The 18671-nt window shown below is 35.4% G+C and overlaps 1 protein-coding gene across 1 annotated transcript in view; it reads right to left on the bottom strand.

Moving 5' to 3' along the window:
* Positions 1–398: 398 nt before the first annotated feature.
* LOC117339153 (structural maintenance of chromosomes protein 3-like) overlaps positions 399–18671 on the bottom strand; it is a 29820-nt gene continuing 11547 nt past the window's right edge. The window contains exons 13-33 of the mRNA XM_033900576.1: positions 17289–17433; positions 16825–16893; positions 15897–16000; positions 15419–15518; positions 14146–14306; positions 13560–13701; positions 13047–13197; positions 12448–12667; positions 11600–11681; positions 11160–11351; positions 10501–10684; positions 10008–10078; positions 7515–7604; positions 7164–7250; positions 6469–6612; positions 5897–5965; positions 4870–4959; positions 4157–4228; positions 3395–3572; positions 2630–2736; positions 399–2325 (exon numbers count right to left, since the gene is read on the bottom strand). Coding sequence (XP_033756467.1) covers positions 2254–2325; positions 2630–2736; positions 3395–3572; positions 4157–4228; positions 4870–4959; positions 5897–5965; positions 6469–6612; positions 7164–7250; positions 7515–7604; positions 10008–10078; positions 10501–10684; positions 11160–11351; positions 11600–11681; positions 12448–12667; positions 13047–13197; positions 13560–13701; positions 14146–14306; positions 15419–15518; positions 15897–16000; positions 16825–16893; positions 17289–17433 — 2530 coding nt within the window. The 3' untranslated portion in view covers positions 399–2253. The remainder of the gene's footprint in view (positions 2326–2629; positions 2737–3394; positions 3573–4156; positions 4229–4869; positions 4960–5896; positions 5966–6468; positions 6613–7163; positions 7251–7514; positions 7605–10007; positions 10079–10500; positions 10685–11159; positions 11352–11599; positions 11682–12447; positions 12668–13046; positions 13198–13559; positions 13702–14145; positions 14307–15418; positions 15519–15896; positions 16001–16824; positions 16894–17288; positions 17434–18671) is intronic.

Below are 18671 nucleotides of genomic sequence, written 5' to 3'. Positions count from 1 at the left end.
TTAAATATTTACAAATATCCAACATAATCTCTATGTGAATACCAGCTACCATTTTAAAACATTAATACATAAATTTTGACATAATTTATGTTTGTAAGTTTAGCAGTATGCGAGTTACCTCCCTTCGCAAAAATCACATTTCACAATAGAGGTTTGGTTTATTTGGTTAACGTCCTATTAACAGCCAGGGTTATTTCCTTTTATTTAACAATAATGGGTTCGCGATGGTTATTGAATTAAATTATAGAGTCTAAGTATGTATTTCCATCTGACGTTTTAGTGTCAAAACTAGTGTTTGTTGAAAAAACATCTTCGGTCTATTGTGCTATAAATGGATAATACTAACAGACAAACACCCAGTTTTCTTTCAACAATACATCAAAAACAATCAATACAAATTTCATTTAAATTCTTTTTTAATATTTATTCAATATTTACATAGATAAAAGTATGATAAATTTTGGACACGAAGCTAACAGATTTGATAGAGAACTCAAATCAACTCTTTAATACAAAACATTACATGTAGATGAAGATGAATGATAAACAATTAATACACATATACTTAAAAATATCTGTCCATCTTATCAACAACAACAATAACACAAACACACGTGACAACAAGCATTAATTACACGCGACACGATTTCCTTCCTAGACCTGATCACTTTCAGACCCAACAAAACCAAAACGGTCAACTGTTTCAATAATTTGTTTATACTGTGTAAACCATTATGGCTGTAATTGATTCATATTCATTTTAATATGCAGCAACTTTATGTAGAATTTGTCGGATAAATTCAGACAGCTCAAAGCCATGGCAGTACATTGTTTAAATTCAATCTCTGTCATTTCTCATTTTAACTGTTCTTGATAATCAATGAGTAAAATTTCAGCACTTCCCGATAAGGTGTATTATAACAACATTTCAACATGAAATTGTCGGTTTCTCTCAATAGCTTTACTGGAATATACCCCAGTAAAGAAAAATCTTACAAAATACTGCAGTGACAATTCAAATACTGTAACTATAAAAGAGGACTTGTTTTGGAAGGCCTTGTCAAGAGACTTGAAGTCTCTCTGAAGCTGTTACAGGCCAAAGCAGTATATCATAAAATAATTTTTTCCACACAACAGATGTTTGGATTGTAGCGAGATTTTTGGTCCTCCCCTACTCAATGGCTTTGGCTATTAATAACCCTGTGTATGTAATGATTAACAGCTATTTTGTCCTTAAAACAGATGGAAGAGTTGTGATAATGATGTTATGATGAACATATAGACAATGTACATTGAAAATTCTCTTTCGTACTGCACCATTCTCTCATTTTTTTTCTTCTTGTCTCCCTCTTTCTCTCTATCTAATCCTGTCAAATCCTGCCCTTATATGGTATTCAGATAAATGCAATTTTTTCTTTAACAAACTTTCAAAATCATTAACATACATGATCTTCACTTCTTTTTCTTCAAAGACTTTCGAAAAGGATTTTTATCATTTAACATCAGTTTAAACATGTTTCAAATACATTTCCATTCAATGTAATTACTTTTAGACATTAAATCTATTCATCACATTCAACCAGTATTATTTATCTTTAGAAAACATCCATGATAAAAACCAGTAGTACACAAGGAACAGCATGCACGTACCTTACCATTCCAAACAGGTTCTCTATGTAACATAACAGACTCGCTATTTAACATATCCGACTCGCTAAGCAACATAACCGACTCGCTATGCAACATAACCGACTCTATGTAACATATCTGACTTGCTATGCAACATAACCGACTTGCTATTCAACATAACTGACTCGCTATGTAACATATCCAACTTCCACTTTTGGGCATAATTTAAGATTATGTCTGGGGCTATCTTCAGTGTTTTTACGACATTAGGGATTTCATCGGTTCCCAGATTTGTTGAAGATGTTGCGTAATTTCGTCAAGTGCCGCAATAAGTATCAGTCACATGGCACAACTATTAACTACACATGACTTTAAACTTAAGAGATAACAGTCAGTGCCACTTAAACAATCCAATGCCACTGTGCCACTTAAAACGATCCGATGCCACTCTGGAGCGGCTAAGTTACCTGAACACAGACAACATGTGCCACACTAACAGAAAAATGCTGCCTTTTGTAGAGAAGTTCCTGGCAGGTGCCACAAAGTTGTCATTGCAGAAAGTGTTTTCCAGACCAGGATGCGTGAACGGAGCCGCTTGTGGAGCCTAGACAGACAGTCACTTCCTCATCCATGTGTCGAGTCATCCTCCACAAAGTCCTCTGCCTCCTCTCTGCTCACACACTCGATATGACTCACCTGGAACAAAAACAAATAAATAAAGTCGTGTGTAGAAATAGGAATGCTTTCTGCCTTCTACTGACATGCACCGAAATACTAAATTCTCTTTTACTGGTATACAACATCATGATTTTTCTTTAAATCTTAAGGCAATCAAGAGTTATTAAGAGACAAGAAGCATTTTCTTTCAAAGCTGAAACTCAATCAATGAAAACATCAAATTCTGAAACATCTGAAATATCATAATTATCTTTCAATTAATGTCTGTTATTGTATACTTTGAAGCAGAGAAAATTTATTGCCATAGTGTTGTTTTACATACCTTGTTTCTGAACTTGACACCATAGAATTTGTCAGCGTGTTGTAGGAGTTCTGGTCGGAAGGTTGTAGTGATAAACTGGGCGTCCCCAGCCAATTCGTGGATCATATCTACAGGCAAAATAACTCCCATTTAATTAAATCAAAACCCACCTATCTTCATTGAAACTAATGTAACTTGAGATTTTATACTCATTAAACAGAGATTTCTTCTTATATACAGTGAAATAGATTGATGATATAATGCTACAAAATTCTACAGTGTTAGAAATGTTCTATAAATATATCTTTACAGGTAATTAAAACACTCTTTACTTGGTTGATGTTTGTGAAATATGCTACAAGGAGAAAAACGAATCGAGTCACGTGGGTGCACATGAAGAATCTGTGCAACATTTGCTTCTGAGCAGTAGCATTATTGTTAGACCTACCAAATTGTTATGTGAATGTTTCGCACTGATTTAGGTATTTACAAAACACGGCTGAAAACATTTTAATTTTCATAATTAAGGGAAAGTCTTGGTTCTAGGATATATTTCAAAGAAATATCAAGCCTGGTAATATTTTCCGACAGTGATTTTTACAGATTATTCATCAATCTCAAATTCAATGCCTAACTAGGGATCAGAAGAACTTGCAGATGAAATTTGAGACTGGAAGTTTCTGAGGAATAGGATATAGAGCCATCTGTCCAATTTATAAATAAATAAGCCAGTGTGAAGCTCTGATTTGATAAACCGGTAAATGATTCAAAACCATCATTTCATACCTGCTACAGCTTTCCTATGCTGTGCGTCTAAAGCTTGATCAATCTCATCAAACAGATAGAACGGGGCAGGGTCACACTTCTGGATGGCAAATATAAGTGTGAGTGCCACCAGAGACTTCTGTCCTCCCGACAGCTGTAACATGTCCTTCATCTCGGCCCTGTTTCCCGTGAACGACACCTACGACACAAACACCAGTCAACATACAAGCTCCGCTGTGTGGTTCCAAGCTTAGGTAATTATTACAAGCAACATGTAACCCTGGTAAATACTAGCCACCATATACCACTTGGCTGAACAGTACTTCTCTTTAGTTCTATCAATTATGACTAGCTCGATCAATTGTGACCTTTAGCCACCATATACCACTTGGCTGAATAGTACTTCTCTTTAGCTCTATCAATTGTGACTAGCTCGATCAATTGTTACTAAGATTTGGAAGTCAGAGATTCTGCATACGAACCCTAGCAGGTTTAGATTTAGTATTATTTAATGATGTCTTATAATTTCACTGATAGTTTAAAGATGCTGTTTCGGATATCATTTTGTCACCCTCATAATTACTTAGGTTTGTACATTCCTGTTGCTTGAATGTAACTAAAATTTATTGGAACCCAGCTTTATGCAATATTTATTTAGGGATTTAGACAATCTTTAATTTGCTCTTTGTTCAATCTAATTAGAAACTTAAAAATTTGCTTTGGGGGTGACCATCTTTAGTAACTTTTGAGCATCATTCCACCCTTGTTTGTATAAATCAATACCTTGATGCCGACACCAGTGAACTGCTCCACCAACGGGACGTCCTGCTGCGGTGACCCATCGTCATCATCACCCTAAAACAAATAGAGACAATCCCGTTTCATTTTGCTCGTTGTCGCCTTTCTTCATATACATATAAGAACAAGATCAGAAATTTACATAAAACCTGAGAAGTCGCATGTTACATACATTTACATAAAACCCCATTAGTTGCAGAGTACATACATTTTGCTCGTTGTCGCCTCCTTTCAAACACACATACGAACAAGATCAGAAATTTACATAAACCCGGAGAAGTCGCATGTTACATACATTTACTAAAACCTGAAAAGTTGCATAGTACATACATTTTGCTCATTGTCGCCTTTCTTCATACACATATAAGAACAAGATCAGAAATTTACATAAAACCTGAGAAGTCGCATGTTACATACATTTACATAAAACCCGAAAAGTTGCAGACACATACATTTTGCTGGTTGTCGCGTTCTTTCTTACACACATACGAACAAGATCAGTAATTTACATAAAACCTGAGAAGTCGCATGTTACATACATTTACATAAAACTCGATAGGTTACAGAGTACATACATTTTGCTCGTTGTCGCCTTTCTTCATACACATATAAGAACAAGATCAGAAATTTACATAAAACCTGAGAAGTCGCATGTTACACACATTTACATAAAACCCGATAGGTTACAGAGTACATACATTTTGCTCGTTGTCCCCTTTCTTCATCACCAGCACTGCATGTCCCTGAGGAGCGAGTTTCTTGAATATCTCACTGAAATACTTGGACACCTGCAAATTGTTAAATTACCCGTTTAAAACTTTTCTCAAAGATGAAAACTTTGTTGTGAAGGGATAATGCTTGTGACATTTTGTTATCCAGTAACAAAACAACACATAAACGTTTTGAAACATTCTTTCAAATTCAAATTTTTATCAAATCATAAAAAAATTACTGTCCTGCTTTCTGATATTTTCTCAAATTTGGCTGTATCTGCCACATGCTATTCCTGAATCACCTGTGTGGGACAGGTGGGAGACATTTGTTTTAAAACTTCATGGATGGTGGGGTAAAGCTTGGACTTTTCATGTATTCCTAAAACTGTACTAATTATGTTTTGAAATTTGATGGTGATATGTAGTGGTGTAACGATTCACAGATGTATCAATGTATTGGATCGCAGAGTGGTGCATCAATGCATCGTCTATCTTTGATTTGTATCGCGATACTTGAAAATTTGTAGTTATCTCCCTTGACAAACATTACCTTACGTTTTGAAGTAAATAACATTGCTGACTGCTGTTCCAGTGACTTATAAAACTGCCTGTTGGAGTTCTTTCAAATCCTAATTATCTAAATTCAAGAACTCTCTGTGGGATACGGACAAAACTTATGTTTTTGTAACATGTACACAAAGACTCTAATATTCCGGAAATACCACAAACACAAACATGACTAATGTACAATAGAATACTAGATATCCGATAGGTCATCAGCTTCTCATATATAGCGATACATATCGTATCATGACCCGTGCATCGTGATACACAGCTCTTTTGGTGGGTCTCTGAAAATGTCTCCAGTCTCTCCAACACAAATAATATAGGAACAGCCCTAACTGCCTATCTTTTTAATGAGACAGTAATCAACGATGTTAGAACACTAACTTCTAGAATGTTAAAGTCAACACTTCATTGTCTATAAATTAGATAAGTAAATTCTATAAACCTGTTTAAATGTCAGCTGAATGGCTTCATACTTCCTGTGGTCCAATGCATTCATCAGATCTAGGATGGACTGAAAATAGAATCATCAAATTTAGTAAACGTGCTAAAACAGGTTTTCAATTTTTTTTCCGACTCGATGCATAAGACTGATCTGATTTGTCTTGTGTTGGTGCTTTCACTGTAATCAACACACATACATTATGAGGGAGAAGTAAAAGGTTAAATATAAACTTTATTTATTTAACAACAAGTGCGAAACAAGTTTTATCAACTTAATATCAAAATGGCTTGTTGGCCAGGATTGAAGAGGGGTCTTACTGTGGGAGAAAACTGGAGTACCCGGGGAAAACCCACGTGGTCAGGCAGGTGACCCCATACCATTTCACGTATGATCAGGGTATTGAACCCCAGTCTCCTGGGTGAAATGTAAATGTGCTACTACCACTGTGCCACCCATCCAGCAAGGTTATTTAACAGAACTTGTTAAAATGTTGTAAAAGCTGTTATTATTTGTACTCTTCACACATTCCGTTATATTCAATTACCAGTTCAGTGGATGTTGGAGTTACTTACCTCATGCCCTCTGTCTAGTTCATCTTTCCTCTTGATAAGTTTCTCTTTCTGGTCGGAGAAGTTTACAAACTGGTCCAACGCTTTCTTGTTGACATGACTGTATTTCTTCAGCTCATGGTTACACTGCTCTAGTTTTTTAAATAACTGAAACAACAATGTTAAACTGCTTTCACATCAGTTTTCTAATATTTATATATCCCCCCTACCCACAATATTTTCACTTACGAAACAAGATTTTCAAGAAATCAAAGAAATGTGTATATTTTGTGACCTCCAAAGGAAAATTACACTTTGACAGTGAAGTGAGGATGAAGATATCTTTGTGATTCTATTTATAGTACGGACCCCAGTTTCATCAATATTCTGTAACTTAAGTTAAGTTCTTAGCCAAGATTTTCCCATAGATCCAATAATGTTTTCCTTAGTTTAGGAACGTTGATAAAACCACAGCCCAATCGCTTGGATATTGTCTTGATGATCTTGATTTGTGGTACTTAGTATCAAGGAATTGTAGATGTCCAGTTTGGAAGTCATAAAGGGAAGATAATACTCTCGTCCCAAGATCCTTTATCTCACGAAAAGAAACCTTTAAAACAATTACTATATCATTCATGAAATGAAGTCAGAAGAATTGTGTTCAAGCTTTTATTAAGTTAAATTACCTGTCTGGTCAAGCTTTTATTAAGTCAAATTACCTGTTTTAAACTTAAATTCTGGTACTTTTCAAAAGCATCACTGGGTAAGGATCCAAGTTCTCGAATTTTCCGCATGCATTCGTCTTTCTGTAAAATTAGCAGAAAATACTTGAATATTTCACATTAATTCAAAGGAAACATAAGTCAACATACATCTTTATGCAGAATAGCTCAAATATTGGGTCCATATTAAATCATTCCTTTCTCCCGACAACTGCCATAGGTTACATCACTCTAGTTTGTGTGAGTTGTATATTTTCTGTATATAACTACATCTGTGAAGTCACAGTTACACAGTTAGATTGTAGTAGACATACATTCATCACATTTTTGCCAATTGTGTAAACTTACCTTTTTCAATAAAAATGATTGTTTATTCGTCATCTTTTCCAGTTCTTTTGCATCATCGCTGATTTTTTCATGACTGTCCTTTTCTTGGCCCTGGTAACAAAAGATAAAGAATCATGAATGACTTTGTAGCAAAAGAACAACAACCCGAACATCAAATAACATAGATTGTATCGTAATACTGATAACCCGAACATCAAATAACATAGATTGTATCGTAATACTGATAACCCGAACATCAAATAACATAGATTGTATCGTAATACTGATAACCCGAACATCAAATAACATAGATTGTATCGTAATACTGATAACCCGAACATCAAATAACATAGATTGTATCGTAATACTGGTATTACTTGGATACTGGTCACGATAAATCTAGAATGTATCGTATATTTGGGATACTGGTCACGATAAATCTAGAATGTATCGTACATTTGGGATACTGGTCACGATAAATCTAGAATGTATCGTACATTTGGGATACTGGTCACGATAAATCTAGAATGTATCGTTCATTTGGGATACTGGTCACGATAAATCTAGATTGTATCGTACATTTGGGATACTGGTCACGATAAATCTAGATTGTATGATACATTTGGGATACTGGTCACGATAAATCTAGAATGTATCGTACATTTGGGATACTGGTCACGATAAATCTAGAATGTATCGTATATTTGGGATACTGGTCACGATAAATCTAGATTGTATCGTACATTTTGGATACTGGTCATGATAAATCTAGATTGTATGGTACATTTGGGATACTGGTCACGATAAATCTAGATTGTATGGTACATTTGGGATACTGGTCACGATAAATCTAGATTGTATGATAAATTTGGGATACTGGTCACGATAAATCTAGAATGTATCATATATTTGGGATACTGGTCACGATAAATCACCTTGGTCCGATTCCAGACATCATATTTGGTTATTATTTTAGTATCCAGGTTTCACTTCGTCTTTTCAGAGTTGATTAATGACACTGATCATAAAAATTATTTGTGAACAACAGGTTCGGGCTTACACTTTGATGGAAATGTTCAACCCGTAGATTTGTATGTGAACAACAGGTTCGGGCTTACACTTTGATGGAAATGTTCAACCCATAGATTTGTATGTGACAATGTTTTCAAAGCAGAATATGTATAGGGTATACACAATAACCTGTTTGTCAGGCAGTTCCTCAAAGAGATAAGACTACTTCATGCAGGAGGAAGTATAAAAGCAAACATTGTCCTAAATTTCTAGCCTTTGAAATATGTCTTTACTTTGATTATTTAGAAGAAGAAAAAAAACAAGAGATCCCAGAGGGATCTTGGTGCCCACCATTGAATGATCTTTATAGGTTCCATGTCAGATTGATCTTTTCTCTACTTTTCCCTTCCTCTAAGTCTTACTAATCTGTGTAAATTCAGAAACAGCCCTCTAGTACTTTTCAAAAAAGGGGAACCTATACACTCTGTATATAAAATTTAAGATTTAGCGATAATGGCTGTCTGTTGTTTTCGGATTGGTCCCAAAATGCAACACCAGGGACCAAGGGGAACCTACATGTATATGAAATTTGAGAAAGATCCCTTCAGTACCTTCTGTAAAATAGCTATAACAAACTGCAATTGTCAAAATCCAAGATGGCTGCCTGTTGGGCAGGTTGTTTTCTGACTGGTCTCAAAATCCAATATGCATAACTAGGCACAGAGGGGAACCTACATATGAAATTTGAGCAAGATCCCTTCAGCACTTTCTGAGAAATAGCGATAACAAACTTCAATTGTCAAAATCCAAGATGGCTGCCTGTCGGCCATGTTGTTTTGCCATAGGTCTCAAAATGCAATATGCATAACTAAGCACCGAGGGGAACCTAAATATGAAATTTGAGAAAGATCCCTTCAGTACTTTCTCAGAAATAGCGATAACAAACTTCAATTGTCAAAATCCAAGATGGCTGCCTGTCGGCCATGTTGTTTTCCAATAGGTCTCAAAATGCAATATGCATAACAAGGCACCAAGGGAAACCTAAATATGAAATTTGAGAAAGATCCCTTCAGTACTTTCTCAGAAATAGCGATAACAAACTTCAATTGTCAAAATCCAAGATGGCTGCCTGTCGGCCATGTTGTTTTCCGATTGGTCTCAAAATGCAATATGCATAACAAGGCACCAAGGGGAGCCTACATATGAAATTTGAGAAAGATCCCTTCAGTACTTTCTCAGAAATAGCGATAACAAACTTCAATTGTCAAAATCCAAGATGGCTGCCTGTCGGCCATGTTGTTTTCCGATTGGTCTCAAAATGCAATATGCATAACTAGGCACCAAGGGGAATCTAAATATGAAATTTGAGAAAGATCCCTTCAGTATTTTCTGAGGATTAGCGATAACAAGAATTGTTTACGGACGGACGGACGGACGACGGACCACGGACGCAGGGCGATTTGAATAGCCCACCATCTGATGATGGTGGGCTAAAAAACTTACCTTCCAGTATTCCAAATTGTTTTGTAAATTCTTTTGTTCTTTATTCATTTTATCTAATTGGTCATCCAGTTCTGAAACAAATGAAGGCCATTGTAAATTCAATCCAGTACTGAATGATTTTTTTTTTTTTCCAAAATACTTTTTTTTTTCTGAATGGCGCATGTTGATAAAATGAAAATATTTTCTGATGAAGGTGACAGGGTATGCACTGTACTAGTAGCCTGAATATTTATTTTTGGAGTAGTATTCTGTCGGATATAATTCCAGTATAAACATGAAATGGTTGAAACCCTGACATTTAACATCATAATACTACAGCTTTTTACAAAATGTTGTTACTCTTTTTCTTCCAAAATCTCTCTGAAAAGCAACTTATGTTTTTCTAAAAAATTTTTACAACATTTTTGTCCACATTACTAGCTGAAACTAATTCAAAAGACATATTAAGAGTATTTAGATTTTGCTGCATTCTGACCAAATACTGAGACTTTACCTTTGGACTGTCTCTTGAGATCCACTATCCTTTCATCAGCAGTAGAAAGATCAGAATTTAGCGTTTCCAGTCTAGCTCGCCGGTCTTCCTCCGACACTTCCTGTAACTCGTGGATTATCCGGTCACGCTTCTTCATTAGGTTGTTATGGAGGAGATTCTCCAGCTTATTTTTCTCACCTTCTAACTGTAAGTGATAGAAACAAAATTGTATCAATTGTAAAGTTTTTAATACTTCTCCCTGTGATAAGTTTAAGAAAATCCTGGAGAAAAAGTGTTTTTTTTTTTAAAACAATTTCTGCTGAAAATTGAAAATATGCAGGATAAATCCTATCCACTTTATCAAAACTCTTGAAATTCTCCAATAACATTCATGAGAAGAAATTATCTCCCCCTGCAGCAGACTTCTAAATGTAACCCATGGCTATTTCGAGTATATTGAAAATGTATAGGTAGTTTGTCCAATGTTGAAAAACAAGAAAACACTTGAGTGTTATGGGTCATGTAGCTACATTTTCATGTAAACACAACCTTAAATGAAACATGACCATAAATAAAAAAACTCTGACCCTATAATATAACTACACACTCCTCAGTGCAGTTTCTCTACCTGAAATGGACATCTGATTTCTTGTTATAACTCGGACCTAGATATATCTTACCCGTATGCGCTCTGTGAGTGCCTCCTTGTTCTGTTGGGTGAGCTGTTTGATCTGGTCGTTGAGGTAGTCCACCTCGCGCTGGTCCTCGACACTCAGTTGAGACAGAAGGTCGGAGCCTAACTCCTCATTGAGAGAGGCGGCAGATCCTTGCATTGCCTCTAAACTCGTCTGTAAACTGGCTACACTCTTTTCCTGTGGGTAGATTTATATATAATGCAGCTTTCTGACCTTACAAAGTAGGAGATCCAACAAAATCAACAATAATGTGATATTTTGAATATTGAATTGCAGAAAATGAAAGAAATATCCGTCCAATTTTTGAGAAATTAATGCAGAATTTTTGATATTTTAATCACTCATTCCAGTATATCAACAGTACAGAGGAAGTTCCATGATAGGGTCGACATTCCGAGTTTCTTTATGAAGAGTTCAATACCTACCTTGGGTGACCTAGATCTCTCAATGGATTGCAATTCTTCCGTCATCAATCTTAGATCGGCTCTCATCTTCTCAAACGTGTCTCTGTAAGTAACATGTCATAGTGTTAGATATTCTGTCATCAAGATCTTAACTAAAATTTGAAAAGTGGATATACACATCAGTATCAGTATAAAAGGAGTTCAGGGTAACTTCGATTGACCTCCATCCAAACTGTTGGACAGGAGTTGCTCGTTTATGAAATAAGGACTTAACATTGCTTTCGGACAGGTCTTAAAGACTACCAAGGCTGGCTGCATCTACATCTCCAGGACGGTCAAGATTTATGCCTGTAATACTTCATAAGGTTTTGACAAATTGGATTTTGCACATTAACACACAGGCCGCAGTTGTCTTAAATCAGATCAGAGGTGTAAGTTGTTTTAGAATGCACCGTTCAGCTTTAAAGTAAAATCCATAATATTTCTGTCATAATCATTTCCAACTTACAAATTCAACCAAACCTAGTTTCACTATAAAGACACAACTCCATGTTGAACAAGGATGGATAGTATTGCAACAGCAATACAAAGTCCCCTGCCTGAGCTAGAAGTGCACCTATTCATTTCCCATTTTTTTTTTTTTGAAAAATGGTTTTTCGAAAAAAACAAATGTGGGATGCACAACTGCATGTTATACTGATCATATTTACCAAGTTTCGTTAAGATCGGAGTAGTACTTTAGGAGGAGTTGTCCAGACAACTATTGCGTGACAGACAGACAGACGGACGGAGGGTAAACCTATAGTCCCCCCGTTTTTCAAACAGCAGGGGACTTATAAACATTTTAAGTAAACCTGATGCTTTAATACCTGTTTTTGCTGTTCTTGGTTTCTGTTTTCTGCATTTCACTAACAAGGTTGTTGATCTTGGCTTCCAGGACCTCCAGTTTAGATTTGTGAGATGAATATTCTCTTTCCTGTGTATCAAGCTTCTGTTGTAATTCCAGTTTACTCTTCTGCAGATCCAGCCTGGATCGTCTGGTGTCGTAGAATCCACCTGTCAGAGCACCTCGACGACTCACCTGGTCACCTTTAGTAACACAGCGAAATGATGAAGGCAAAACCAGATACATGGATACTGAAAAATCTTCTTATACCGAAGCAAGTCTGGATATATGGGCATCATACATTGAATATTGAACAGAAATTTTCGCCATCTTAAACAAACCCAATATAAGTATATTATTATATAGTATTAGTTATGGCAACAATATATTGATTATTGAGATGGAAATATCTGACTGTCGACTTTTTTTCTTTTTTCTTTTTTGGTATATAAACAAAGGAATTGAGAAATCCTATCAAAATATAAAACATAATCTATATTCTATAGTGGTATTCGTTATGAATATCTTAAGTAAGTTGCACAGAATTTTCACAATTTTTCACAAAGTAGAAAACAACCTTACCATCAAGCGTTATGCAATCCAGATTCTGTGTGCGAGCTATTTGGGTTGCAGTCTCAATGTTTCGACAAATTAGCGTTTTGCCGAAGACATGTTTTATTGCACGAGCAAATTTCTGATCATAGTTGAGCTTGCTGATCATAGGGATGGCATCCTGGAGAGAAAATGCTTCTTTTTACTATGAAATCCATCAGTTATTGATTTCTACTTTTTTACTATGAAATCCATCAGTTATTGATTTCTATCTTTATATATAGACATCTGGATACTATTAAATGTTTTGTACTAATAAGCAGATTTAAATGTATTAGCCAACAACATTTGTACCGGGTAGATATTCTTTTGTTATACTATCAAATGTTTTGCAGCCTATTTAAAGAAAGTTGTTAAGGGCTGTCTCAAATTATTATAATTCAGGGAGGAAAATTAAATTAACTTCATTTCAATTTTTTTTTTTTTTTTTTAAATATGAAAATATAAATTTCTGAATAGTCAGCTACATGCATTACTACTCACACTAATGTTGGGGTAAGAAGTGTCTCGGGCATCCAGTCTGTTGAGAGGCATGAAAGTTACCTCCCCTGGCAGCCGAAGTCGGTTCATCTCGGCCAAGATCTTTGTGCCAGTTCTGTCGGTGTCGACTATGTGATGAAATAATCTGAAAATAATTGTGATTTACACGTAACAGATTAACTTTTCATGTATAAATGATCATATTAAAGCAATGAAGTACAGGTTTGTTTTATCACTGCCTTGAGATTTTCAGATATGACAGAAATAAACAAAATTTTAAATTTAAGTAATATTCTTCGATTTTTAACAGGTTAAACTATGATACTTAACATTAAACCAAATCTGCTGTTATGATCAGATCAATTCGCTGTCATGTCAACTATGCAGAAATCATTGAATAGTGTCATCTCTGAGCTACTAATGGTTTGGTTTGGTTTATTTTGTTTAACGTCCTATTAACATCTAAGGTCATTTAAGGACGGCCTCCCATGCGTGCGACATGTATGCTACTAATGGAAATTTCCCAAATACTGAAAATTGAAATTATTTAGAGGTAAAATTGTCATCTGCAGTAAATGTGACATTTTACCTGCTGCCGGCTGTAACTTCTACACAGGTGAAGAAGGCCTTGTCACAGTCCAAGTTTTCAATCATTATCCCGAGGTAGCCATCACACACCTCGGGAAACTTCCGTTGATCTCGGAAAGACTGGATCACCTTTTGTACACTGTCTATTCCATTCAAGATTGCCTGTAGAAAAAAAAACATGAAATACTGTTTCATTCTTCTTGCAATTTTTCTTCTGTTTCTAGAATTATTTTCTGGTGCTATATCACAAATCAATTTCATTTACTTTCTAGAATTATAATGGTAAAATTGAGATTCAATGTAAATTTTCCAAAATTATGCTTCAAAACTCCTATATAAGATTTAATAAATACAGTATCCCCCCAGAAGCATTTTTTGCTTTTTTTTTTCAAATAAAATGTGATTGCTGTGTATAACTGGAATGGACCTTAAATTGGGTCTACTAATACTAATGGGTTTTTTTTGATCACATAAAATCACTCATCTTAACATCAAACCACTGGCATACAAATTATCAAATTAACCCTGATGACACTCCACACTCAGGACTGGAATTACCTTTTCATTGACAATTTCTTCTATTTACTTTTATATTTTTCAAAGAGATAGATTTTATTGATTGCATAAAGGATTTAGAAATTTAAATGGTTTTTAAATTTAACATTATATATCACTTTTTCCTTGGAGGCTATTGGCTTCATACTCTTGAAAACTATTGATAAAATGTTTTTTTTTTTTTTAACAATAATGGTATTTTGACCCCAGGGTCATTTCACCATGATTCAAAATACCATGCTACACCGGCAGCCCTGGGCTGCCAGAATGTCCAGACCAGCAGCCCTGTGGGCTGCCAACATTTTCAGTCAAATGTATAATGTCCAGATAAAGTTTTCTTCATTAACTTCCATAATTCGGTGTAAGATCTAATATTTTTATGCTCAGAATGAACTAGAATGTAGGAAACTGCATCTAAAATATTCATTTTTTTCCCTCTCAGTGTTGGGATAAGGGGCTGGAGGGACAATGCCCCCAAATCCCCCAAGAGGGGCATCACGTTTGGCTGCCTCATTCCAAAACCTGGCAGCCCGTCGGTCTGTCAAGGTGATTAAATTAGTGTCAACCCCTGCCCAACTTATAGGAAAGAACTTCAACCATGGAAAGAAGTGATTTATTTTCGAGTCCTGAGGTCAGGTAGATATTTTAATGGAATAGCCCTCACCAAATTTATACTTCTCTAGCATGAGAGAAAGAATATTAAAAGTGCCTTTTCTTACCTTTCCAGTCATTGATCGAAGTGCTTGTTCCTTTTTACTGAGCTCCTCACGAATGCCAACAAGCTCCTGCTGCATAATGTTTTCTTGTCGCCACATAGCACTAGAGGAAACCGAGAATCAACTTAGACAGCCATCTACTTGAATACCAATCTCTAAGATTGATCTCAAGTCAAAATTTTAATATACTGATATGTTACTTCTGAATCCATTGGCAAGCAAGCTAAATACTGACCATGAATTGTCAGTCCATTTTTTGAAACAGAATTATAACCTTAAAATAGTGTATAAATGTTTAATCAACCCAAGAATAAGTATTTTACACATAATGATTTGTGATTTGGCTAAATGGAAGTCTTACAACAGAAGCTTGATACGCAGGAAAGAAGAATATTCAGTTCACAAAGCTAAACTTATTGTGAAACCAATGTTCTATTTATAGTAATGGTGACCTAGTTCTTTAGCCTACAGTAATACATACTTTCTCTCATTGTGGATGGTTTCCTTCTCCTTCTTCATGTCTGTGGAACTCCTCTGATTCTGGTCTATGATATCTTTATTCTGATCCGTCTTGCTACCTATATCCTGCAAGGAATCAACAAACTTTAGTTTTATTTGTCCACCATCATCAATATTATTTTCCACACAATGGACAAATACAAACCAATGTAGTATTTGTTACCAATATTCTTAAATCAATGACATATAAAAGTGTCTTGATATTGCAAAAAGTGTTGTTGTTTTTTTTTGGGGGGGGGGGGGATTTTTTTGCGATATTACACTTTTTTTATTATTATTATTATTACTATTTTTTTTTTATGATGTTATTCTGGGCAAGAACAGCTATTCAATGATTTTGAAGCATAAAATATATAATCTAAGCTTTACTTCAGATTTACACACTCAAATTGAACGCTATGTAGATCAAATTTTCAACCAAAAAAAAAGTTTTTGTAATCGAATAAATACCCAAGATATTTTCCTTTCTGATATGGTTACAACGGCAGGGAACGTATAATTAATTCAAACTATGACAGAAATTCAAAACCAGATGTTGAACTGGTTACTATATAAAATACAACCACATTCACCCAAAATGGCTGCTCCATTATATCAGGAACCAAAAGAAAAATCACTAGGAAGCTAAAATACTGCACTTGGAATATGTTGCATATCATTAGGGCGATTCCAGTAAAATTTATATTCAACGGGGGATCCAGAAATGAAGAAATTCTATGCATGGTGGATGCTGTAGAAAATGCAGCCTATTATATAGTGCTGTTTGAATTAAATCACTTCTATGTGTGGTCCCTGATTGACAGACCTGAGTCCTCCCGTCGGGTAGATATTTTAAAGGAATAGCACTTATACTTTAAATCTATCAGAATTGTATTTAGGGTTCAACTCACCTGTATATTGACTTTCAAATGTTCTGCTCTTTTTGTGTCATTAGTTAAATCTTCTCGCAATCTTCTGATCTGAATTATCAAAGAAAGTATTGAAATTTACATTTTTCATTCACAAAATAAACCAACTAGCAAGCTTAATTCATAGGAATGTAATGACATGTATAGCGTGCCGGTTACGACATCATGATTACAATTAGACACGAGACTGTAAAAGGAGAAAGAAATGTCAATATAGTAATTAAACAGTATTTCTATGAAACTTCATCATAAGAGAGAAATATCTACAAAACTCATTAATAACAACTATAATAAATACCATCGGAAGAATTTTAACAGCTCAAATGTATTTTTTATAAAATAATTAATAAGTGTATATAACCAAAATCCAAGGGTTCTGTATATTCCTGTTCACAATAAGTACATTCCTCTGTCTTAATATGTAATAATTCCATTAATGGACCCACCTGTTCCTCTTTGTCCTTGATTGCCCGGTTAAGTGATTTGAGCTCTTTTTTTATCCAGTTATCTCGTTCATCCCTTGATGTGAACTGGTTTCCTCGTCCCTGTTTGGCATAAAGTTCTTTCCGTCTCTGTTCAGCCAAAGATAATCTGTGAAATAATGTGGCAGAATATTCATGTTATAAAGACATTTTTTGTGTGAATGCATTTACCTCTGCACAGTAAATCCCAAAAGTAAACAAGAGGCCCATGGGCCTTAACGGTCACCTGAGATTTGAAATATTTCAGTTTATTTAATTGACCCTTTTTGCCCCCCCTATCAGCCCCTAGGGGACAGTCAGGGCCAACATATGCATATTATCAAACTTTCATTCCATGCTGAAAATGTTAACCAGAATGAATTCCCATAGAAATCAAAACAAATCAGTCAAAAATGTGATTTCCCTATATAAACTATAGTAAAATTTACCCCCTCCCCAGGGGCAAACTTGTGACCCCAGGGTCATGAAATTTAAAATTTCAATAAAGCACCATAAGACCCTTCAAACTATAAAGAGTATTTGATTCCACCTTAATTCAGTCTTGAAAAGAAGATTGGTGAAATTTCAGTCAATTTGACCCTTTTAAGCCCTGCCCATCAGCCCCTGGGGGTCAGTCAGGGCCAACATGTGCATGCCATCAAACTGTCATCCCATGCTGACAATGGTTACAAAATTAGAATGAATTCCAATAGAAATAAAACAAATAAAAGTCAAAAATGTTATTTCCCTATATAAACTATAGAAAAGTTTAGCCCCGCCCCAGGGGCAAACTTGAGACCCCAGGGTCATGAAATTCACAATTTTGGTAAAGCACCTTCAAACCCAGCCATTTATGAAGTGTATTTGATTCTATCATATTTGAGAGTAGAGAAGAAGATTGGTGAAATTTCAGTCAATTTGGCCCTTTTTAGCCCCGCCCATCAGCCCCTGGGGGTAAGTCAGGGCCAACATGTGCATGCCATCAAACTGTCATCCCATGCTGACAATGTTTACAAAATTAGAATGAATTCCAATCGAAATAAAATAAATTAAAGTCAAAAATGTGATTTCCCTATATAAACTATAGTAAAGTTTAGCCCCTACCCAGGGGCAAATGTGAAACCCCTGGGTCATGAAATTTACAATTTTGGTAAAGCACCTTAAGACCCTTCATTTATGAAGAGTGTTTGATTCCAGCATATCTGAGAGTAGAGAAGAAGATTTTTTAAGTTTTAGTCAATTTGACCCTTTTTGGCCCCGCCCCTCAGTCCCCTGTGGGGTGGGGACCATATAATTTACAATTTTGGTTTTTGTCTCAGGTGACCTAAAAAATCCCACTGCTGTGGAATTTTCAAAATGATTTATTAC

Source organism: Pecten maximus, chromosome 12, assembly GCF_902652985.1.
Source record: "Pecten maximus chromosome 12, xPecMax1.1, whole genome shotgun sequence".
In the NCBI taxonomy this organism is placed as follows: domain Eukaryota; kingdom Metazoa; phylum Mollusca; class Bivalvia; order Pectinida; family Pectinidae; genus Pecten; species Pecten maximus.
Note: the sequence above shows the minus strand (reverse complement) of the source record. Positions and strands in the feature narration are given on the sequence as shown.